A 26,396-nucleotide genomic window follows, 5' to 3' on the forward strand; every position below is an offset into this window, starting at 1 on the left:
ATTTTTTATACATATTAAAGTAGACATCTCTATCATTATAATATTGTTAAATATTTTGAATTTCGTTAAGATTTCAACAAAATTAATCAACATCCTAAGTAAACAAAATATACATAAGCTTTTGTTTCTAAAATTTAATTTTTAAAAATATATTAATTGTTGTAATCATTTATGCATGAATTCGATAAAATTTAAACAAAATTCATCACCATCCTCAGTAAACCAAATGTACACAAATCATCAAGAGATCACCTTTAGTTGTCCAATAAAAATGAAAACACATATTTAATTGTTTACTAATGAGAAGGTCACTCATTGCATAGATTCAATAAACTAAACGATATCAAAATAAGACTATCCCTAGCGCACATTAAAGACAGTCAACTCTCCTCCAAAAGTTACAAATGTGAAAGAAAAGCATACTAAATTCCTCTTGGTTTTTACTAAAATTAAATCCTTTATTTAAGAGTACAGAGAAAAAATTTTCAAGCCTTATTTACAGAGAAAGCATTCCAGTATAATCGATCATGTTCTTCGAATATCCTCAGAAGATTTGAAAGATTTAAATAACAGTATATCCTATGATTTATTAAATATTTCGTAAATAATGAAGATGGAGATAAGAGAATATGTGTTTTTCATGTATAAATTTGATTTTCGAGCCATTTTATTATTCATCATATAAAGAATGTTGGTTATTAATTTTATTTGCCATAAAAAAGGCATTTTTAAGCGATGGTGAAATGTGCAAAAGAACAAATTTTAATAAATGCAATATAATTTCTTAACCATAACTTTTATCTATTATATTTAATTACTGAGTTTTTTATACAATTGGTATAGTTATTAATTTGCTTCAACATTTATTTGCATAATACTTTATTTATCATCACTGCATAATACTTCAACTATGCTGCTCTTTTTGCCATCTACTTTCTTGATTTATTCTAAGCAAAAAATAGTTAATTAATCTTTTCTTTCTGAACATAATTATAATACCATATATTAAATGTGCAGGGGGAGGAGCTGAGAAAGATGATTGGTTATGAATGTAGTTAAAAAAACACAAACATGTATTCTCAAGTTTAAATATTCAACTTTCTAGTTTCTTTTATTAGTATCTTCACTCTTTCAACACGCCGCACTCATTTACCCCATTATGTTTTTCCAACAGAATATTAAAGCAGTATTCGATGCTGCTATCAAAGTTGAGCTCCAGCCACCCAAGCAAAAGAAAAAGAAGATTAAGGCTCGAAAGGTTTATAGCAAAAGAAAAAGAAGAGTAACGCTTCAAAGCAAACTATTCTAACCTAACGCGTTTATAGTAGCGAATAATCTTAACAAACAACAATATATTTTGAATTCATGATTCTACTGCAAAGGAAAAAAAAAAAGAGACAAATCTTAACTTTGAGATAACAATAAACATTACATGACAGATATTTACCGTTAACGTAACAGCATATAACCATAAAAAAATACTAGCTACCGAGGCACACGCGTTGCGTGTGTCATGAATATATTGAGTTAATAAATTAAACATTTATGATATTACAACAACATGACAACGAAACATTTTGTACTTGAATCATGAAAGACAATGAATTCCAAAGCTTAAATAAATCCGCCAAACTTAATTTGTTAACTTACATGATATAGGTTATGATCATAAAAAATAATATTCTTTTGTAGCCGCAATATAATCTCACTTGAAATAATGATAATCTTCAAAGTAAAAGAAGTAAACAAATAGTCAAATGATTTTCCAAAAATTATCATAATATTATCGAACTAAAATTTATTGAATAAAAATCTCAAATTTGTCTCCTAAATTCAGTTAATAAATTGAACAAAAAAAATTAAAACTGTATTTAACTTTAGGCATTGTATGCATAAATTAAACTCTCTCTGTTCTAGCGTAATAATAAAATATTCATTTTATCGAATCATTCCCAAGTACAACACAAAAATGCAAAAGAAATAGAACAATCTATTAAAGCGTGATATAAAAAATTGACATGACATGACATACCAATAAACCAAGAGTTGTGGGCAATGACTACATCCAAGGGATGGAAATATAAATAAAAAAAAAATCTAAAAAACACGTATCTGGACAGTACCTGAGCAGTATGATTCAAGTAAAAAATGATGTAATACACCAAGATAGCCCGTCTCCACGATCCTCACATCATGATTTTATCAATGAGATACATCCACAATAATATCATAAATTCATTCAAATACCTTAACAATATCAAACTTTTTCCTAATTGCTTAGTCTATAACATCTCATAAAATTTCAGTTTACATGCATTGAGAATGTTTCCTATAACTTGACCAAAACTCACCGACTTTTCATTCTTCTAATTTTGTTGAAAAGCAAACAAATTCTATCACATTTCAGCTGTTCAATGCTTAGTGAAATTATTTGATTAACAATGCTGAAAACAACCCATATCAGCACACATATGCAAAGCAAAGCAGAAGCATTTTCCTCTTCGACACATATTGGTAGGAAGTTGATAACATTCTCATGTTTGATCATAATCGAGTTATTCCAGTTGGAAGAGCAAGACATCTCAAAGTCCAACTCATCATCGCAGAGTTATGCCAAATAAAATCATATAGCTGGCCCAAATTTTTCCTCAAGAACATACTTGTAATCTTGTACGCCCTATTTATATGGGAATGCATATTATCTGGGAAATTGGGTAAATATCATTCATCACTAAACCAAATTACGTGATTTCGGTGTCATTTCGATTTTGAAGATAAGACAATTCTCTACAACTTTCATTGGAATCATATTTCCAATTTTCCAGAGTACAATGCTCATAATTTTTAAAAAAAGTAAGAAATTTGCACTACCGTCTACCGCAAGCTTGTTTCTGATGTAGGACCAGTTTCAGTAATATGAGCATATATCTTTGAATAATAAACCAAATGATGTTAAAAATTGGCATCAAATCGAAGCAACACAGAGCAGTAGAAGCTTTCTTCAGACCATAACTTCAAATTCCATAAGTAAATAAAAGTTGCAGTAACATGAAAAAGACCCAATATGCTCTGTTCCTACTGCTACAGAGTAGGACTACATGTTTCAGCATAAATTCAAACCATATGCACAAATAAGCTTAGTTTCGAAACATAAATCCAACATTTACCCATATATCTTCAATAATTTCATGTTTAATGTAAAGGCCCTAAAACTGCTTGTTTGAAAATTTGCGGCAAATTAAAAATTTTCTTTTTCAAAGAACTTAAATGGCCTTACTCATAAAACCAACTGATGAATCAAGTTCAATGTTTAAAATAAAAGCAGCGGAATGAAATAATTGTTTGTCCACAATAACAATTTAAAAAATGTCCAATGACTGATAAAAATTTGTTTGCGGAATAAAATAAACACTGCTGCACTGAGGTCCTCGGGTGCCACTACTGCCGACCCAAGCTGGCTCACTGGTCCCCGTCCTCGGCCCTGACCTCATCAGTACCTACAACAATCAAGTCTAGTGAGCCTAAAGACTCAGCATGCATATATCGCAGGTAACGAGTAAAATCTGAGTAAAAATATGAATGGGGTAAAATATCATGTCATGAGGCATACTGAAAATAATCTGTACTGAGCAATTATAATACGTGCATAACTGAACTGATAATCACAGTAAAAATATTTGCTCCTTGGAGCCTTGTACTGAAATAACTGATAAACTTTTCTGTTGAGATTATGTTTTACGCCTGTGGCCACTGCACTAAGCTGAACTGATCGGTAACTGACTACCGGGAACCTGGAACTGAGCTGGCGGTCACTGAAGACCCGATGGTACCATCCTGAACTGATCGGTCACTGGCGACCGGGTGGTACCAACCTGAACTGAGCGGTCACTGGCGACCGTATAAATAATGCTCCCACATAGTGAATGCACCACAAGCCATATCGCATAAATCTCAAAAATAATCATTTTCTGTTTTCATGCACGTAATATAATTAAATGGCATAATTAAATATGAACAATTTCGATCTTCTTGCATTAAAATCATGTACTTGCTATATTTAAAAATACCTATATGACTTGATTGAAGAGTGAAAGAAGATATAAACATGTCTTGGTTTGTTTTGACTGAAAACAAACAAAATAATGACGCGGCGCGGCGGAGACGGAGTACTCTTCACTTCCTCACTTAATTCCTTTAAATTAAGCATGCACCATAATTATTACAATAGCATAAAAATCGTAAACGTGATGCATGAACATTTCAAAAATATTATGATTTGTGCTCAGGACGCTGCCAGGACTAAAATATCATCTCGGGTGCAAAATGACCATTTTGCCCCTGGAAACCCGAAAATTATCATTTCAACCCTGGACCTCTAAAATTGACCTGAAGCTTACCAAACTCCTTAAAATGTCCCAAAATATTTTTAAAAGCTTTCCTAGACGTAAACTTGAGCCAAATTCACAACTCACTCGATTCGTTTTAAAACTTGGACCGGGGTCTCGGTTTTAATCCGAATCGATCCGAAACTTAACCGATTTATTCCCAACTTTTTACCACGCCTAGTAAACACTTAAAAGGCCTAAAACCATGCATACCAGATTCACTAAGGTCCCCGAAATGCCCCAAAAAGCTGCTGGACATAACCGAAGAATTCAAGAGCACTTTGCACCCTAAGTTCATACTTACCCAACGCGATTTCAGCCCCCTTTAGACTAAACCTGTTCTGTACCAGCCCCATGCTGGACCGTGCAACACTCGAGGACTCACCCCTGGACTTGCCAAAGCACACCCTAAGCTTCCCAATCTCTCGGACATGAGCATCTCCCCAACAAAGACCCTTCCCCGTCCCACTCCAGAGCACCTAGCCAAAACCCTTCGAACCATTTAGCGGCCATGACCAGCTACCCTCAGCCTTCTCCTAGTTCCATCACAGACCCCAGGGAGTTGGTTCCTTGGCTAGGATCAAGCCATGCACAGCCCTCCATGCACGCACCCGAGATCCAGCCCCTACACACATCACCCGATGTTCCCCTTCATCCTACAACCGAACCACGAGACCCAGCCGTGACTCCAGCACCTAAATTCTTTCAACCTGCTCGTGTACAGTCCCCTGATAGTGCAAAACAACAGCCCCTTTGCAAAACCCAGAAATAAAACATGAGTTAAATGTAAGGGATGCTAGAACTTGAACCAAAAATCGAAAACTGTCTTGTATCATGCGGGATCGAGAAAGTTCAGAACCAATAAAGCACATAACAGTATACATATAACGAGTATGATGCAAAATTAAAGTACATAGCGTGCCTTGGATTTTGTGTGAGGACAAACGCTCGGATAATCACTAGCCGAAGGGATGAGCAAAGGAAAAATGGAGTCACCGAACTTTGTAGCAGCAAAAATAACGAGAAATCTTGTGAGTGGAGGAGGTGGAGGCCGCTGAAAACGAGAGGAATAATGGTGAGTGGGGAGGGTGTCGGCTGATGGGGGCAAATGTTAGGTTTAGTGTAGGTTTAGTATTATTTAAATAGACAACAAATAACTAATGGGACCCAATTTCTTAATTAAGAGTTTGAAAAGAATTTTAAGGCCAATAAATTTAAAAATAGGCCCATTAAGTCCAAACGCACTCCCGAAAAATATTTCGAGTTGGAAAGACTTTGAAAATATTAGCCGAACCCTTAAAAAGTCCTCCGATTCGATAAAATTTGCGTACCGTTAAAAATAAAGTCATGCGGGTAAAAATTCTCATTTTTGTAAAATACACTTAAAAATGCTTTAACTTAATTTATAAAAATACATCATAATTTTTCCTGAAAATTCTCCGGTCTTCGTTTCTCGTTCGGGCGTGAAATGCACCTAGAAATCCTAATGCATGGACTTTTAAAATTTTATGAACTAAATTCCATCATGCATGAATTATGCATAAAATGCATAAAATAATTAAACATAATTTAATGAAATGAACATGCTAAATTACCACTTCTTAAATGAGTCTTTATTAACTTATCTCAATACTCCATCTCCGGTCCGGCCTCACTTATTTAACTGAAAAGATAACAATTAAACTACTGCGTAAAATAAATAAATTTAAAGAAAAGAATTTAAATACTCATGCAATAAAAATCATTTTAAATTAAATACTAGGAGTTATGCATGGCTTATACGCAGTCTAATTTACGGGTTCTACATTTAAGGCCGATAAAACCACTTAAATCGATCAAAATTAAATTATTTCGTTGATTAATTCCGTCAATCATGATGTAATGCTCCTGGTATTTTTAATTACAGCATTTGGCAGTGTATTTTTATATTCTTTTCATAGAATAATCAACAAACTCCAAACATTATATTCTAACTAATATTCAATTGCTGCAACTATTTTTTAAATTTGAGGCTACATAAAACCTGAACACTGAGGAAGGAAGAATTTCTTAAGCGAACCTATTTCAACTGACATTCTTCGTAATGTTGCATTAAATCTGCAACTCACAATAGAATAAACACAATCAATAACATTTCAACCAATCATCTAGAAATTTAGTGCAATGAATTACAGAGCACGTAGTATCCAAAAGATTGCAAAGGAGGTTGATTAAAAGTATGTAAATTGTAATTATTTACAGCGAAGTAAATATCCAGAGGATCGCAAAGGAGGTTGATTAAAAGTATGTAAATTGATCATATTTACAGCAAAATGTGAAATTTAAAAAGTAATCACGCCAGAGTTAATGAAATATAAAAGTTGCAATTCAGTTCATTGAACCTGTAAGGACCCAGAAAATGAATGAAGTAGATTGACGAAATTAAGCAACCGTAGGGTGTTGCGATGAAGTGGTTTTGGAAGCTGTAAATCATTGACTTTTTTATTAAGAAAATAAAATAAAAGGAAAATGAAGCACAATATCTGGTGACCAATAAACCAAGATTTGTGGGGAATGATACATCCAAGGAATGGAAATATAATTCAAACAACTCTAAAGAAAACGTATTTGGGCAGTATGATTTACAAAATGGAGTAATACACCAATATAGTTCGTCTCCACGATCCTCACATCAAACTTTTATCAGTGAGATACATCCACAATAATTTCATAAATTAATTCAAATACCTTAACAACATCAAACTTTTGCCTAATTGCTTAGTCTATAACAACTCATAAAATTTCAGTTTACATGACTTGAGATTTTTTCTCATAACTTGACCAAAACTCACCAAATTTTCATTCTTCGACACATATTGGTAGGAAGTGGATAACATTCTCATGCTTGCTCAAAATTGATTGATTCCAATTGGAAGTGCTAGCCATCTCAAAGTCCAACAATTCATCATCACAGAGTTATGCCAGATAAAATCATATAACTGGTCTAATTTGTCCGCAAGAACACGTTTTTAATCTTGTATGCCCTAGTTCTTTGAGAATGCATATTATATGAGCATTATATCTTTCAATTTTCAACCAAATGATGTTAAAAATTGGCATCAAATCGAAGCAACACAGAGCAGTAGAAGCTTTCTTCAGACAATAACTTCAAATTCTTTTAATTTGCAACCAAATGATGTTAAAAATTGGCATCAAATCGAAGCAACACAGAGCAGTAGAAGATTTCTTCAGACCATAACTTCAAATTCCATATGTAAAAGTAGCATTAACATGAAAAAGACCTAATATGCTATATTCCTACTGCTACAGAGTATGACTAAATGTTTCAGCATAAATTCAAGCCATATGCACAAATAAGCTTTGTAGAACCCGAAAATCAAATTACATATAAGCCATGCATAATTTCTATTATTTAAAATTAGAAATGAATATTTTACATATATATAAAGTGTTTTAATTATTTTAAAAATAGATGTTTAGTTTTATCTATTTAGGATGATTACGCGAGGTCGGACCGGAGTTTGGAGATTTGATATAAGATTAATTATAAGAAAATATTCCTAAATTTAATTTAAGGCAAGGAATAAATTAATTTAAAGAAATAAAATGTTTTAGAATTTATTTAATTAATTAGAGCTAAGTTGGTAAATAAATTCTTTTAGGTTCAAGATTTAATTAAAGCTTAAATTAAAATGTGTAAACAATGGAGGATGAATTAATCTAAGTAAAATATATTCAAGAAATTAAAAATAACATTTAAATACTTAAATTTTAAGTCAAGCATGCCATACAAAATTCTAAGCATGATCTTTAAACTAAATTAAATTGTTAATGCATTAAAATATATAATGAAGGGTTAATATCTTAAACAATAAAAATGCAAAGATTAAATAAGAATATAATCATGCAAATGAGTAGCATATTCGGTAAAAGCCTTAACCCATTTCTAAAGTGATAGGTAACTCCCCATTCAAGTCAATTTTAATTGTATTCTATGGTGTGTTCATCTCCCTATTTTAATGCACTAATTATAAGTAAATTCAAATACAAAATACACCTTAATTCTTCTTTAATCCATCAGGCTAGCAAATACAAAATTATACAGCAAAAAAAAAAGAAGGACAAGGCAACGGCCACAAGATGGAGGAGAAACAATTCAAAACCAATCAAATTCTCACTTGTAACTCCTAACTAAATGCATATTATGACCTCTTAACACCTCCTATATCATACACCTTCATCCCTAACATCACTTACACCCATATGCTCGAAATATCAGAGGAAACCAGCTGATAAAATTCGTGTACAGCAGCAAGAAAAATTAAGAAAGAAAAGAATCCTCAACTCCGATCCCGTCGCGTCGTATTATCGATTTGATTTGTTTTTCTTCAAAACAAATTCCAGGCATGTATATGTTTTTTCTTTTCTCTTCAATCAAGTCCTATAGATATTTTAAAATCATTATATATGCATGATTCAAGCAATAAACCGAAATGGACAGCAACATTCCAAGCAATAAGCTGTACAGAATTTTCGGCTCCCTTGTTTTCCACTTCACGGTTTGCTGATCTTTGTTGCTTACAGGAGGTTGCTCGATTCCATGCACTCAAGGCTGCTTCTAGGCATAATTTAGAGTGTGTTAGGGTGTTATTGGTCCATTGGTTTACATCCATACACCCACAAATAATGAAATGACAGCAACTTTTCAAAAAATGCAGAATTGAACCACGTTTTGTTATTCATAGTTGATTAAGGAGTGAGTTCGAATTATGGCTGTTCAAAAGACAGTAGCCATGGTTAGAACCCTCCCTTAACATGTCCAGGGGGTGACCAAATCGGTATTTACAATCTTGGTTCAAGGAGCCATCAGATTTTTACATCAACAATGCAAGAGTCATTCGGTTTTTTTTTCCTTTTCAGATTCTGTGTAGGGTGATTTCGGTTTTTGTGTGTTGGATGAATTGTGGTTGGCTCATAGCCTGTGACCATGGTTCATACAACTCTCCATCATGTCTAAATCGAGTCATGGTCTCTCAAATGGCCATTGGAACGATACAAGACAGCAAAAAAATGCAATACATCACACTATACAGAAATTGGCTCTCTCGGTTTTGGAGCTGTGATGTCCTAGGTGTTGGCTCGGTTTGTGGTTGGCTTTTAGCCCTTAGCCATGGTCCAAGCCATGCCTTAGGATGTTGGTAAGAGTCCTTGGGCGGAGGTTTAAGCCCATACTCATTTATTTCAGGATTTTTACCACAAACAAGTAAACTGCTACTGCTGCGTTTTTCCAGCAGCTGTGACCTTCGGTTTGGTACTTGTTTGAGTTCTTGGTTGGCTTTTAGCCCATGGCCTTGGACTGGACAATACCTTAATGAGTTAGGAAAGTCATGTTTTTGGCCGTTCGTGATTTGGTCGAGTTTAGAGGTCGTACGAGAATTTACGGTGAAAGGTGCCAAAATGAATCTCGAAAGAGCGTTTTATGTTTTTGGACTCCTTCAACCTATTTTCGTGTTTTACAGTTATAATGCATATTTTTCAGTATGTTTGCGGTATTTTTAATCATGGTTAAACGTCGGTTTAATGTTGGTTCGAGTTGGTACGAAGCCATGGTTAAAAATCAAGTTGTTGGTCCGAATCGTCTCGTTTTTGGTTCTATTGTTAAAATTTTGTCAAAGATAAGATTTATTGCATGTGTCACATATTAGAAGTAAGTCGCAGCAATCCTGTGAACGATCCAACTCATCTGGTAAAAATAAGATTATAATTATATTACGTGCATAAAAATATAAAATGTTTATTTTTGAGATATATGCTATATGTCTTGTGGCCACCTTATGCTTATGGGTTTGGAAGTCGGTAGGCGCAACCGAGGACCTCTCCGCCCGGTGACCTACGACCGGTTTATGATTATGTATGGTTACGGACATCCAGTCCAAGGGCTGTGATTGATCTCTACCGCCCAGTATACTGTGGTTTAGTCTGATCAGGCGCTTACGCTATGTTATGGGCCACTTGCTTAGAAACATTTTCTCTACCAGAAAATTATGATAGGTTATGGAGCTCTATTGATCAAAGCTTTTACGTATAATTTTCAGATATGCACGTAGGTATAATTATTCATTATATGTTTTTCATCGTACGCTTTTCGAGACTTTATTTTTACGTTGCATGCGATTTTATGATATATATATTACTTGTTATTCATGATATATACATGTTGAGTCTTTAGACTCACTAGACTTGATTGTTGTAGGTATTGACGAGGTCGAGACCGCGGGCCGAGACCAGTGAGCGATCTTGGGACAACAGTAGTAAACCCGAGGACCTTATGATTTAATTTACGCACATTTTATTATTCAAACTCAGTTTTAATACGTTGGATTATTTTTAAGTTAATGTTTACGTTGGATTATTTTTAAATTGTTGGTTGAAAACAATATTTGCTTCCGCTGTTATTTTAAAGTTAAAATTATTTACATGTTTATTTTATTAAATAAGACAAGATAAATTGAAACGTCTGCTTATTCGTTTTCTTAAAATGTACTAGAAATTTTTTTTTTTTAAAACCTCACATAGCATTCGGCCGAATCATAAAATATTTTTGATATCATTTTAAAATAAAACAACCAACTACTTTACCAAATCTAAAAATAACATTTGAAAAGTATAGCCCATACTATAACTTCTCAAAAATCACTCATAAATAAATTGTCGTAAAAAAATATCTTTAACATTGCTTAAAATCATGAATCGTAAACTAGTGCGGAAAACTAGCGTAGGTCCTCGGGTTATGTGCACCTTCAGTCCAGTCGGATCAACCATCAAGACCTCCATTAGCATTATCATGATAACCTGCATCCATCACACCTAGTGAGTCTAAAGACTCAACACACCATAATCTTGATAACGAGTAATACGTAATACAGTTAACATATAACAGTGAAAAATACTTGTACTTAAAATATCATTTTCATGAAGATGCATAAACTTAAACTTAAGCATTTTCGTAAATATTTTCATGATGCATAAAAACATTTTCATAAAAACATAAACATATTCATATTCGTATTCGTATTCATATTCATATACGTATTCATATTCATATTCGTATTCATGTTCATGCTCGTGTTTGTTGAATTCAGATCGTGATTGTGACTCGTATTCTTAATCTTAATGGGCGATGGATCCATCTAGAAAACCACAGTACTGGGCGGCGGGGACACCAGCAACACTCTCACCGGTCAACTGGGCCTTGGCCTACGTATTAACATATTCGTATTCGTATCACGTATTCGTATTCGTATCCGTATCCAAGGAAACACGATCGTCGGGCTCCCACTGGGACCATAACCCTCACGACATTTCCAACATATTCAGTAGTCACAATCTCTTCACATCCTTCAACATATTATCATCACTTAATAAAAATCATGTATGTACATATCGTTTTATTTTTGAAACCAAGCATGCAACATATCTTTTAAATGTCAAAGATTAATCCATAAAAATCCATGAACATTTAACATAAATGTTTTAACATATAAAAATCATAAAAAAAACATAAACGTTTTTAAAATCAACATCATGAAACTCTTAAACATTTCAAGTAATCATATTAACACATAAAACAGCATTCAGGGCACTGCCATGACGTTTACTAATTTTTAGGTGTAAAAAGACCGTTTTACCCCTGGACTCGACATTTTACGTTTTCGATTATCTTCTTGATTTCATGACTCTAACATGTCCCAAATAATTATTTAAGCCTACATGAATTTTTTCATAATTTTATTTAGCTTAATTCGATGACTTTTAAATTAATCTTTAAATGTGACGTATTAACGCGTTTTAAATCCCGAATTAAACCAAAACTTAATATAAAATTCCCAAATTAGAAACTTAGACTTATAATAATTATTTAAGCTTAAACCTAATTTTTCATAATTTTATTAAGCTTAAATCTAGGCGTTTCCCGATTCGTTTTTAAACTTAGACGTACTTCCCGGTTTTGACTCGTATGGACTCGAAACTTAACCAAACTTTACCAAACTTGAACCAAAGCTTCCTCACACATAAATAAACCTTTTTCAACCCAAAATAAGCTAATTAGAACCCTCGAACACACCCCTATCAGCTACTGAAATTTCTGCACAAAGAGTCCTAGTTCTAGTGTGATTCAAACCTAGTCTAGCTTCGACCCCAGCCCCTTAGCCGCACGACCAGACCCTTGGCCACCCTCTTAGGACCCTCAGAAAACCCTAGGTAATCTCCTGGACAGACACTAACACCCCGACAGCAGCCGTGTTCCCCTAGTAAGAAAAATCGAAACCCTAAGCCCATGCATCTCCAATTTTCGTTCATCTTACTTCACCCTAATTTCCAGCCCTTAAACCTTCATCTATGGACCCTCAAACATGTGGAAAAATATCCCTTAAAGTTTCCCTACCATGGCAGCCCCTTTGTGCGTCAATAGGAGGAGTTTTAAAAAAGAAAAACTCTTTTTTTGTGCATGTATAGCCATAAAAACGAAAATATAAAAGTTCTATCATGTTTTTAATGCAATCATGTATCAAACACATAATATGGTGTGAAAGATGAGTAAAAGGAGAATATGGCGTGCCTTTGCGTTTAAAACGCACGATTTTACGTTGACAAATCGAAGAACGACGACGAGGAGGACCTTGGCTTGAAGAATTAAGAAGAACTTGATGCTTTCCCTTCCAATCTCCTTGTGTGTGCCGTGTAAATTTGGGAGAGAATTTGAGGGGTGAGGAGTGTTTTCTGATTTTAAAATAGGGTTGCCGTGAGTGTAGAGTGGTTGGGAGACAATTTCAGAATATGTGGGGTGTGTGGCCGTGACTTGTGTGCTTAGAGAGTTTATGAATTTTAAAAGTGTGAGAGGCGTGAGTTTGCATGTGAATTGTGGGGTAATATTGCACTTTAAATAGTAGAATAAAGCACTAACAAAGATTAGACCCATTGGGTAGGTTAATTAGGCCCATTAGTGCTTAATTAGAATATTTAAAATATAAAAATAATTTTTCTTAAAAAAGTTTGTGAATTTATTAGCCGGGTTGCTCGAAAGCTCGAATTTTATTTGAAAAGCCAATACCGATAAAATTACGTTCCGGCGTATAAAATCACCTCACAACTCGATACTTTCAAAAATTTACTTAAAAACATCGACCGCATTTTAAATAGTTAAAAATAACTATTTAATAAAAATCTTTTACATTTTTAGCCCTCTGTCCCCGTTCCTCGATCGTCACTTGAATAATCCTAGAAATACCATTTTAATGCAACCATGTAGGAAATATGATTTAAACATATCAATTATGCACAACATAATTAATTCATGCAATTAAAACATTTAATTAAAATACAGGAGAATTTAATAATTTGCGCATGTGGTTCACGTGAACCTTAAAATTTTCGGGGCGTTACAATCTTCCCCCCTTAAATTGAATTTCGTCCTCGAAATTCGCTTATCCTTAATAACCCAAAGTTTAGACTTAGTTCTAGTATCCCAAAAATCCACGCTTCCGCTGCGCTACTCTGATAAAACTTAAATTCTAGAATGTCATTACGTCTCCTTGATCCCAATTAATTTACCTTCTAAATCCTTATTTTGCAATTCGCAACTTAAAAAGACCCAAATGACTTAGTGTTATTATTATTATAATCTCGAATTTCAATTTTTTTCTTACGATTCCCAATATTAAAAGATGGATAACCAAACTTATTGTATATTATTTTCCTTACTTTATACCCAAAATATTCATCAACTTATTAAATTTCAATCTTAAAATCTGAAACGTATCTGCTAACGTTTAAATTTTTCAAGCCTAATATAGTTTCATCCTTAAAACCCTTGATTAACATTTCTTATAATGTTATAACCCAAGATATCCCAAGGTTCTAAATATTCTTAAAAGTCTAAATCCTCAAAATTCTTATCGTTTAAACCATTTAATTATCGCTTAATGCAAAACTAGTCCCCAAATTCCTTAATAATTGCAAAATAAAAATTATTAAATTCCTCAAAAATTATCTTAATTAATCCTTAATTTCGAAAATCCTACGATTAACTCATAAGTTTTTATCATTCTTAATTTCCTTCTACATATTTCCCATAACATAATTTCGATAAATTTACACTTATTTACCCAAAAATCAATTTCTATAATCAATCTTAATTTTCATCAACTTAAAATCTCAATTTATCTATTTTCTTATTCCCAAAGTCGTTGCAATCCTCGAATAATTATTCCTTACGTCTAATTCCCAAAAATTAATTCGACTAGTAACCATAAATCATAAATATTTTCTTAGAAAATCTACGTGTCCCATAAAACATTCATAATATTTACGATTAACTTATAGCCCAAAAATAGAATGTCAACACTAAAACCCAAATATCAAGATAGTCCACTTCCACCACAAAACCAACATGCGTTGAAAAATAATTTTTCATATCGTATCACTTATAAAAATTCAAAACTTATAAAACAGACATGTGACGTAAACATATAAGTCATGTACTTATGCAGGTAACATCATAAAATCATATAAAGCATGTAAACTTACAAATTTGAGGCTTGACGACTGATCTTCCCGGCGCTGATGGTGGCACAACCCTTTACAGGAACCTGGCTCTGATACCAACTGAAACGTCTGCTTATTCGTTTTCTTAAAATGTACTAGAAATTTTTTTTTTTTAAAACCTCACATAGCATTCGGCCGAATCATAAAATATTTTTGATATCATTTTAAAATAAAACAACCAACTACTTTACCAAATCTAAAAATAACATTTGAAAAGTATAGCCCATACTATAACTTCTCAAAAATCACTCATAAATAAATTGTCGTAAAAAAATATCTTTAACATTGCTTAAAATCATGAATCGTAAACTAGTGCGGAAAACTAGCGTAGGTCCTCGGGTTATGTGCACCTTCAGTCCAGTCGGATCAACCATCAAGACCTCCATTAGCATTATCATGATAACCTGCATCCATCACACCTAGTGAGTCTAAAGACTCAACACACCATAATCTTGATAACGAGTAATACGTAATACAGTTAACATATAACAGTGAAAAATACTTGTACTTAAAATATCATTTTCATGAAGATGCATAAACTTAAACTTAAGCATTTTCGTAAATATTTTCATGATGCATAAAAACATTTTCATAAAAACATAAACATATTCATATTCGTATTCGTATTCATATTCATATACGTATTCATATTCATATTCGTATTCATGTTCATGCTTGTGTTTGTTGAATTCAGATCGTGATTGTGACTCGTATTCTTAATCTTAATGGGCGATGGATCCATCTAGAAAACCACAGTACTGGGCGGCGGGGACACCAGCAACACTCTCACCGGTCAACTGGGCCTTGGCCTACGTATTAACATATTCGTATTCGTATCACGTATTCGTATTCGTATCCGTATCCAAGGAAACACGATCGTCGGGCTCCCACTGGGACCATAACCCTCACGACATTTCCAACATATTCAGTAGTCACAATCTCTTCACATCCTTCAACATATTATCATCACTTAATAAAAATCATGTATGTACATATCGTTTTATTTTTGAAACCAAGCATGCAACATATCTTTTAAATGTCAAAGATTAATCCATAAAAATCCATGAACATTTAACATAAATGTTTTAACATAAAAAAAAAAAAAAAATGTACTAGTACTTTTAAAGCAATAAAAGATGAGGACGTTTCATAAATATTTATTTAGAAATTTTTTAATAATTCCGCAAACTTATGAATACGAATACGGGCCTCTACAAGCTTAGTTTCGCAACATAAATCCAACATTTACCCATATATCTTCAATAATTTCAAGTTTAAAAAAACTTCAAATTTCATATGTAAAAGTAGCAGTAACATGAAAAAAGACCCAATATGCTATGTTCCTACTGCTACAGAGTATGACTAAATGTTTCAGCATAAATTCAAGCCATATGCACAAATAAGCTTAGTTTTTAATTCGGCCACTATGTGCCTTCGTCTGTGTGTCAGAAGTTCTTTTTCGAGTATAACTCTTTTGACAAAGGCTTTGGATCCTTGGAAAGAAAGTAAGAAAAGTGAGTATGAGAACTACACTCCGCTTCTATTTTCATTGGATGCAAGAGAAGATATTTACGGACAAAAAGATCCATGCAACCACAGCAAAGAACATGGAGGAAAAAAGAGCAAGTTGAGTAGCTGACTTTGTGAACGAAGTGGTTGAAAAGAGGATCATACTTCATCAATGAAAAACCCAACTAAAAAGCTACAAAAATACATTACAAAACAAGGAAACCAGATCAGTGGATTCAAAATAATGGGGATCTTTGAAATTTGATTTTTCTTTTCTTTTATTTTCTTTTTTTTGCTCTACCAAATGTTTTTATGTCTCTTGGAGGTAGTTGAAGGTGGACTGATATGTGGCACAGCAAAAGAGTTGTCTTCGTTCAATCTTCTGCTGACTTTGATGCTATTTTTAGTAAATTCCATCGCTTCTCCTTTAATACATTCCCATTTGGGGCTCCGAATTGATTAAGATGATTGATTTTGAGTCTGATGCAAAGATTGGGACACTTGAGGGACCCAAAGTCACATTTTTCCTGCTGGAAAAGAACACATGCTGCCCTCAAAATCAGTATCCAAGAATGGCAGCTTGAGGGAGCCAAAGTCACATTTTTCCTGCTGGAAAAAAACACATGCTGCCCTCAAAATCAGTATCCAAAAGTGGCAGCACATCGTTTTCCACGGTCTGAAATTTCAACAAAGTTGAACTATTTTCCCAACTATGCAAATTCATGAAGAAATTATTTTAAATTTCTATTAGGCGAATATGGGAAGGGGCAGCAAAGCAAACCTTGTCTTCAATAATTTCAAGTTTAAAAAATATAAAACCACTTAAATCGATCAAAATTAAATTATTTCGTCTTATCACACCAACACACGTACAGAAAAGCGAATAAAAGAAAATAATACGCCGTTATAGAAGTAATCGAACTAAAATAAATTTAAAGAGGAAAAAAATTGAAATCACTGTAGGGTGTTGCAGCCAAACCACCGCCGCTATGGAGGAGGCGCTGGAGTTGGTGCGTTCGAAGGACAATAAGGAGATGATGGCTAGCGTCGATCGTCTCAACCAACTGCTCGAAGTATCTAGGAATACATAAACGGAGTCCGAGGTGACGTCAATCGTGGATGTATGTTTAGATCTTTTGAGAGAACAATTTTCGAGTTTGCAGGGTGCTCTATACCAGCGCTGGCCTCGACCGCCGTGCTTTCCGGCGATCATTTGAAACTCCACTTCAATGTGGTTGTTTTGGAAGGGAAGAGGCGGAGTCGACGTGACAATAATTTTCGAGTTTGTTAGGGTGCTCTACAGGCGTTGGCCTCGGCCGCCGACTCCACTTCAATGCGATTGTTTTGGAAGGGAAGAGGCGACAATTTGAGAGAAAGATATTGCAACTAGATGTAGAAATTGAAGAAAGGAGAATGAAGTTTGTCTCGTTTGGCACTTGTGAGGGAATAAATAATCTGATTGGATCTTGAAAAAACGTGGAGAGGTGGGGAGGGTAATTTGGGTAGATTCAAAAACAGACCAAGACACCATTAGTTATTCTAATAGGCTTAACTTTAATAAATAGTAAAAGATGAAAAAAATTATTGATTGGCCTTTCACAGAACTTATATGCAAACAAAAGTGTATTCCGTATATCCAATTTGAATCCATACTTCTTTTATTTTGAAAATAGTAAAACGAAAATGGTAAAACTATCAAACTCAGACACCATTATCGGATAAAAAAATTACCGCAACTCCAAAAAAGGATATGTATCGCAAATCTCATTATTGACAAATCAGATACGCGCTAAACGCTTACATCGCAAAACAATCGCGAAGACGAACAGAGATGCGCGCCTTTCCCACGCGACAACCATAACTTTGGAACTCAACAATCAACGACACAAATCTATATGTATCTCTATTTATTGAGTTTTGTATCTGAAATATACACAATGGAGGAACCCGTCACGGGTGATGATGTGGACCAGTAATCTCGGACGTGTGATTATTAAATTAGATTGACTCAAAAGATTACGTCTTTAATTGATGGATCGAGACAATCTCCAGAAATTGCAAAAGAACACTGTTGTGTACTTACCAGAGGACCCTTTTGATTTTTTGGCCGGGAAAATTGAATTTCAATCGGCAGGAGGGTGGCGATCAAATGCAATGGATATGGTGTTCGGATTGTCGAGGCCTCAACCGAATATATGTTGGAGGAGATCGTGGATTTGGTCCATCCCAATCAAACAAATTTCGAGAGAGAAGATTTGTGAGGGTAAATCAAAGAGAATCGTGCAGAGTAGGTGGTTTGTTGGAGATGGGGAGTTATTTTGAGAGATAAATATCTTTGAAGTGAAGCAAAATGATAAAAGGGCAAAAGGGTAAAATAAAATTTTGGTTTTATATATATATATATATATATATATATATATATATATATATATATATATATATATATATATATATATATATATAAATGAATTTGATTTATCATTAAGTATCCGTACAATATTTTTAATATTTAATAATAAAGATATAATGCGTAGGATATTGCACCAATATATAATGAATATGTTATTGTAACAATTTATGCCTGTTAGAATTATTTTTAAGAATTCAAATTTGAATATGAAATATCTTCTTGAAAATAGAAAAACATTAAAAATTTGTGTTGTTTATATCATTTTATTTAATCACAGTTATGGTTTTATACAAAGTAAAAAAATGATATGTGTATTACTACATAATTATATTGACTAACATATTTTGTCATTCCTTCTATGATATAAGCGTTATATCATTTTTCAATCAGAATATATAAATGACTATTTTAATAAGTGTTATTCACGAGGTTAAAACCTTCAAAAATGTACTTCACGATGGAACGATGAAACTATGACTGTTTCGTTGTTATGATCTACTTGGATATGGAAACAATGAGGATTTCAGTTTAAATATATCTTTCATGATCAAGAGATCTATAATTTTTTAAATATTAATATTTTCCGAACATGAGAAGGTATGAATTACATTTTCTCTATTTTGGGGGTTCGGACATAAATAGAACAATAAGATATCTCGTCATTGACAAAGTGAATAGATCTTCGTACTTACTAATACTAATTTTAATTGTCAATTACATAAAATAATTGTTTATCTATCGCACGAGTGAAAGACTAGTTCCAATAAAACAGAACGTCTAAATCCTGTAATATACCAATAACGTGGAACCGAATAAAATGTTTGAGTTGATGTACTATTTAAAGAATTAAAATCGTATTGTTATTATCGACTATATTTTGTTGGTAATAAAATGGGGATTATCAAATTTATTTTCGAGTAAAAAATAAGAATTAAAAGTGTAACTGTTTAAAAAAAATGCTATTTGGCAGGGAAAAATATGTCAAAAAGGTGTGCATCGTTTGGTTTGTAGTCTCGTTGCCCGCCAGTGGCTGATAGCGATATATGCGTTCTAAATTACGAACAAAATATCCCTTCATTTCCACTTCAAATACATCTGAATCTCCTTCACAAGTTTTCGACGACTGTAAGTAACTTCAATGGCGATGTTCTCACTCTCAGCAGTTTCGGCCAACCCTCTTTCCCTATGCATATCCACCTGTTGGTCCTGTGGAAAATTGAGGCGAAAAATTTCACCTTTACTAGCTTCTTTAATCCCTTCTTCTGCATCGGGCTCTCAAGAATCACCATCGGCCATGAAAAATGACAATTATTCTGTTTCCGCAAAAGGGTCGATTCCGAAAGCTCCATTTGTTGAGCTCTCGAAGCCGCCTGACGTGATGCATCATCCAAATAGAAGCCCGATGGTGCGATTTTTACAGTCTACAGAGTCTAATATTGAGAAGGTGAGGGAAGTAATTTTAATACTCCCAGTCAGGTTTGTTTTGATGTTTTATGATTTTTTAGTTTTATTTTTGTGTTTGATAGTTTGTTTCAGTTGTGGGATAACGTAACTTAGTTGAAGCATACAGGGAGGGATTTAATGTTTATTGGGACAAAATTCCATGCTTTCAGTGATTGCTTATTAAAATTTAAAGTCTTTTCATTGCCATTCGGCTTCAGAAGTTAGGGCCGGGCTTGTATGACTCCATTTAGAGTGTTTTTGAATCGTTTCAGCGTACTTGATAGTCTGATGGGCGTGAAATCGAATATATTGGCCCAGTAGAAGATGGGGAAATGGAAAATTATGCTTTAATGCACTGTAGAATGTTGGCTATTCGAAGTCAGTTTATGACATATTTGGCCGTGACACAGATTTTGGCAACAGAATTTCTGTGGGCGTTTAGTAAATAAAATATATCATCTCAGGTTTTGCATTTTTGCGGCAAAACAGTTCATTAAATGCATCACTGCCCATTCGTGCTAGATGAATTTGTGCTTGAGTTTGTATTTTAGTGTTACTAAAATGCATTACAAGGATTCTGGAGAACAAGGCGAAAACTACGACTAGAGAATATCAATATTTCTATATATGAAACTTTGGTTAAACAATCTATGTGATGATGCAATCAAGGGGCTACTTCGTAAAAACCTGTAGCTGTATTTCGATTCATTGCACAATCATTGAAATCACAATACAGTTATTAGGGGAAGAAATAATTCTGCTTGTGTGTTTGTAGTGTGATTGTTTTGCTGCTCAGTAGGAATAGAGAAATCTTGTTATCAGGTTTATTCTAGATGACAGTTAGTTGGAAATGTTGTCAGACCTGGTCAGCATGATATTCATGGATTAATATATTGGAAAAGTCTAGAGCCTCCTTTAGATTCTCGTGCTGGTAGATAGAGAGGATAGGCACCGCGTTCCGTAGGTGGGGTGATTGTGATGTCCCATTTCCGCTTTGGATAGAAAAAATTATTTGAATTGGTTAATAATGAGTTAATGGACTCCTGAAGTAACTTGGATCAACAATTTTTGTGTATCGAGATTGAATATGAAGTAGTTGTTACAGGAATTCTTGTGTAGTGGCGCTCGTGCGGGCCGGGCTCTGGGCGTAACATTCTTAAACCCGAGTTTTCTTACGTGCCTATGAAATGGTATTAAGAATCTATGTCATCTGATTTGTCGATTTCCCATTATTTTGTGCCATGAACTAATGCCCAATCATAGTGATCATTGCACGATACTCATGAGGTTGAATGCAATAAAATTGAGTACATGAAAAAGCAGTGCTCAAGCAAATAATATTGAGTAATTGATGATGAAATCACTAGTTTGTGAATGTCGTTCGTGTTCGGAAAGGACAGTAAGAGAAAGGATCATACGCAACTCAATTCAACTTGCTAGAGTGGGGCAGTTACATCAAGTAACTTCAAAGGCCTATTGTAAAACTTTTTTCTCAACTGATTCTGTGTAAGTGTCTTATTTTCTTGACTTATCCAGAATTGACATCATATCAGCATTAGATAAATCACGATAAAATGAATAATTTAAGAACACGGATTGGGATATATTTGTTGCATTAATCAGCGTGTATTCATTGTCATCAAATAGTTGGATTAAAATTCGTGCTGAATTTTGACAAGATTTCAATGGACATTATCGGGCATGCTGAATTTTCAAAAAATTTCTCTAGAATGTGTTGATTTTTCCTATCTGTGCAGGTCATATTTGACTTTCGTTTTTTGGCACTTCTGGCTGTTGGAGGCTCTCTAGCAGGTTCTTTGCTGTGCTTTCTCAATGTAATTTCTCTTTCGGGAACCTTCCGAATTATTGCATTTCGTATTATTAGCTCAAACAGCAGGACAGTAATTTCCTTCATCCATGAATATGAAAATCATTTTACTTTATTTTTTATTTCTATTATATAACTAATAAGACGCTGTCTATGGGATAATTCTTTACTTTTCTAGATTAGATGGTCTCATATTTTCTATCAAAGTTAATATATTTTGTTCATTTCTCTTAGTCCTAGAGTTTTCTGCTATACTAAAGTTTACAACAATTCAAGGTATTGATTAGTTAGTGACTCATGCAGACTTCCATGGATACATTAAATTGAATCGTCTTTGCATTTGAAAGAAAGCTTCAAAGAAGTTCGTTAAATAAACTTTTTTGTTGAAACGTTTCTGAAATATTTGTATCTTCTTTATATGAAGTCAAGGGCCACGAGCTGATCAGCTAAAATAGTTTCTTAAATAAACTTCCGTTTCATCTGTCCATTCACGTGTATCAAATTTGGAATGAAAGAAGAAAGAATCTGTCTACCCCCACCCCCACCCACTCCCAAAAAAATAAATGTGAGAGATTCTCATCTCCGATAGCATGGCTAATTGCTCCATCCGAGTAATATCTGGGAAATTTTTACTTGAGAGGAATCTGATTTAGAAGTTTTGGAAATTTTTACTTGAGAGGATTCTTTATCATAGTGTTATTTGTTTACATCATATAACGATTCTTTGGGTTGTAGGAAACATCTGCCTTGTTTGTGCATCTTCATTTTGCTAAGTTCGAGTTCACAATATTTGTTCTCGTATTTTGACTCCTATATTAAGCGAGCCTTCAGAAACATGGGTTGTTTTACGTTTTATACTGCTGATGTACAATTTTTCCATACTTCAAGTTAAAATGTTTCTGGTACGAAACATCAGTTACTGTGTGTTTGGATTAAAAGAATTTGGGAGAGAAGGATTTCAAACCATAGATATTTATCCTGTCAACTTGCTTATAATTTTTAATCAATCCCTTTCGGATACGTTGCTACTCTTTTTTATTTATTTTTAAATCATTACAATCAATTTCTGGTCCATGATTATTGAAGTAATTTGAATCCATTTATCAGATCAATTCTTTCAATTCCAATGCAATCTTAGACGTTGGGGAAAAGTGATTCGGTTTCTTACCTATCACTTATGAATTACCTTTGAATTTTAAACTTAATCATGACATCCATTTGGATTTTTAATCCGCATAATTGTCATGCATTCTTATATATGTTGTCTTGTATGTTATTCACAAAGATCTCGAGGCTGACATATACATTTTTAGGGATGTGTTTATATATTTGATGCCTATAAAGTATATTGGTCGAGCTGTGTGAAAGGTGTCCATACTGGCAAAATGGTTCTACGATTAGTTGAAGCTATTGGTGAGTTTCTTGAAATTCTTAGCTGTTTCCACACTTACTGTTGTAAATTATCTTTGACCCCTACGACCTTCTCTTCCACGTGTTGGAATTTAATTCTAGGATCTTTTTATAAGCAATTCCTTATCCCTCAGGAGTAGAGTTATGATATGCGTAGATTTGGGGATTAACTCATGATGCATGTATACAAATTCTATATTCTCTTGTCAGCCTTTTTTTTTATCAACTTTTTTAGTACCTATCATAATATCAAAAGTGCAAGGTGAACTGAAGCTCGACACATGCTTTATTAAAATAATGTGCCCTTTTTGATGATTTGCTAAAACTAATTATTCAAAATAAATTCATTAAACATAATCCATTACGCACTTTAACAATTAATGGACAACGAACACGCACTCATTAGTTTACAGGAAAAAACGAATGTCTATCATCTTGCATTTCATCTAGGATTTACTCCCCTCGCATGTAAGACACACTTAGGTGTGTTGAGCTTTAAACCATGGCTGGGGCTTTATGGTTAAGGTGCGCACTTCTTCGAACGGTTGCACCTTAGCTTGTGTTGAGGCACTAGGAAAAAGGAGCCTCGCTAAACCTTGAGAATCCGCACTTGTTTTGCGGGCTTCTGATATCTATATTTTCTTGCTGTTGCATTTTCTTATTTTCCTTCTTTCTCGGTTAAATGTATATTTTCATCTTAGTCCAGATGTATATCTTGCTGGGACTGTCATGTTGATATTTGGCATGGGCTTGTATGGATTGTTTATCTCAAATGTATCTGCTGATGTACCGCCGTCACTGGATCGTTCACTTAAGGGGTCTTCTTTATTTGGCATGTTTGCTTTGAAGGTATTGTGCTTATATCTGCCTAGTCTCATACATCACTACTTTCTTTATGGAGCTATTTTATTTCTCCGCGTAAAGTTATCTATATATATAAATCTCCATATGACTACTGTTATTTACAGTTCATTTTTTGTTGCTTTGTATTCTACAAAATGCCTGAAATATCCTTTGGTGATTCTTCATAATCTCATAGCTAAACTTATTGTTTTGAAAATCTATTCAATTTAAGTGCATATACTCAAACTATTGAAAGTAATTAATGTTGCATTCATTACTATAATTTTTTTTAAAAAAAATTCGTTGAAGAAATCTGATAAAAATTGTTTCGATCATGCCATCATTCCAACCACCGAAACAATCTTTTTTCTGCATTTTGAATTATTCACGCCATCATCGTCTCCCTTAAAGCTTGCTTCATAAAAATGATTATAATGATAGTAAGCTGTGTTTGGATTGTAGTACTTTGTTATCGTTTTTAACGGAGGATTTGTGTCCATATGCAGGAGAGACCGAAGTGGATGAAAATTAGCTCACTGGACGAACTGAAGACCAAAGTGGGACATGTAATAGTGATGATTCTTCTTGTAAAAATGTTCGAGAGGAGCAAAATGGTGACAATAACAACTGGTATGGACTTGCTGAGTTACTCTGTATGTATATTCTTGTCTTCTGCTTCCTTGTACATTCTTCACAATCTGCACAAGTCGGACTCGGATTAGAACTGATTAGAATCAGATAGACGCACTCTCAAGTGATCATATGTAGAAAACAGTTCAATTGTAATACTCTTGTTTATAAATCATGCTTGTCAGATGTATCGTCATCAAATTATCCTACTGTTTACTTGCTCTCGTTATACTACAAGGATTCTCTATGAAGTTGTTGAGCAGGTAGCTGCATAATAATATTGAACGTGGCCATAAATGAAATCAGGCAATTTTTTTTTATTACAAAGATAGGAATTTTATCATTACACATCAAGAGTCATTACATCCGAAATTAAAGTATGAGAGGGAGCAGCTCATCCTACAGGATCAGCCATAGAAACCGTCGTCTGAGCTATATGAGTTGCCTGATCCGTTGATCGCTTATCATAAACTAGATGAATCTGAAACCGAATTCTTGATGACTTCGATCCGATTTGGGCATCAAATTCAACTATCACGTTCTGAATCTGCAACCCTTTAAGCCAATTGAGTGCTTCCTGGTATGCCAGCGCTTATGCGGATGTTGGAGAGTGTGATATACTTACTGGTAAGCGACCATGTATAGCAGCTATGATCAAACCTTGATAATCTCTTAGAATGCATCCATAACCTGTATGAGAAGGATTGGAGAACACAGCTGCATCAACGTTGCATTACACACATCCCATAGGAGCAGAGTGGCAGAGTCAGGAATCCGATTCTATCCAAGCTAGAATTTTAAATTCTAAAATCCTTTAATATTTTAAATTGATATATCCGGACTAATATCAAATTTATCCAAAATTATAAAAAAAATTAAATATAAATTTTTTAAAAAATTTTAGGCCGGGTGAAAAATGCGGTGGCTCCACCCCTGCATAGGAGGCCTATTCCATATAGCTCTATTTGTCTACGGTGATTCATTGCGGTGGCTGGCAACAACCTGGTTTACTGGATCCCGCCGCCTATTTTGTCGGCGGAGCTAGCATCTAACAGTTAAAACTACACGATGAGTATTTCTTCCGCTGTGGCCAGCCACGCCCCCGTACCTTCTATTCCATGCAATCAGCCATAAATTTTACTTGTACATAACGTATGTTTGTTTGTTTGTTTTGTTAGGGACAATTATTCAGTTTATGTGATTACTCTCCCAACTCAATTGTGTAAATCGATTTTTTTTTTTTTTGCGAACAAATCGAATCGATTGATTTTTCCATCATATCGCAACAAACTAACTCGAATTAAAAATAGCTTAATTAGGCCGTCAACCAAAA

General features: G+C 34.0%; 1 protein-coding gene across 1 annotated transcript; it reads left to right on the top strand.

The window, feature by feature from the left end:
- The first annotated feature begins 19,929 nt into the window (after window positions 1-19,929).
- Window positions 19,930-25,310, top strand: LOC140812077 (uncharacterized). Its single transcript, XM_073170271.1, has 5 exons — window positions 19,930-20,353; window positions 22,110-22,187; window positions 23,494-23,593; window positions 24,297-24,439; window positions 24,940-25,310. The coding sequence occupies exons 1-5, from the start codon at window positions 20,048-20,050 to the stop codon at window positions 25,153-25,155; spliced, it is 843 nt and encodes a 280-aa protein (XP_073026372.1). The 5' UTR covers window positions 19,930-20,047; the 3' UTR covers window positions 25,156-25,310.
- Window positions 25,311-26,396: the final 1,086 nt, after the last annotated feature.

This window comes from Primulina eburnea, chromosome 14 (assembly GCF_022965805.1).
Source record: "Primulina eburnea isolate SZY01 chromosome 14, ASM2296580v1, whole genome shotgun sequence".
Taxonomy (NCBI): Eukaryota; Viridiplantae; Streptophyta; class Magnoliopsida; order Lamiales; family Gesneriaceae; genus Primulina; species Primulina eburnea.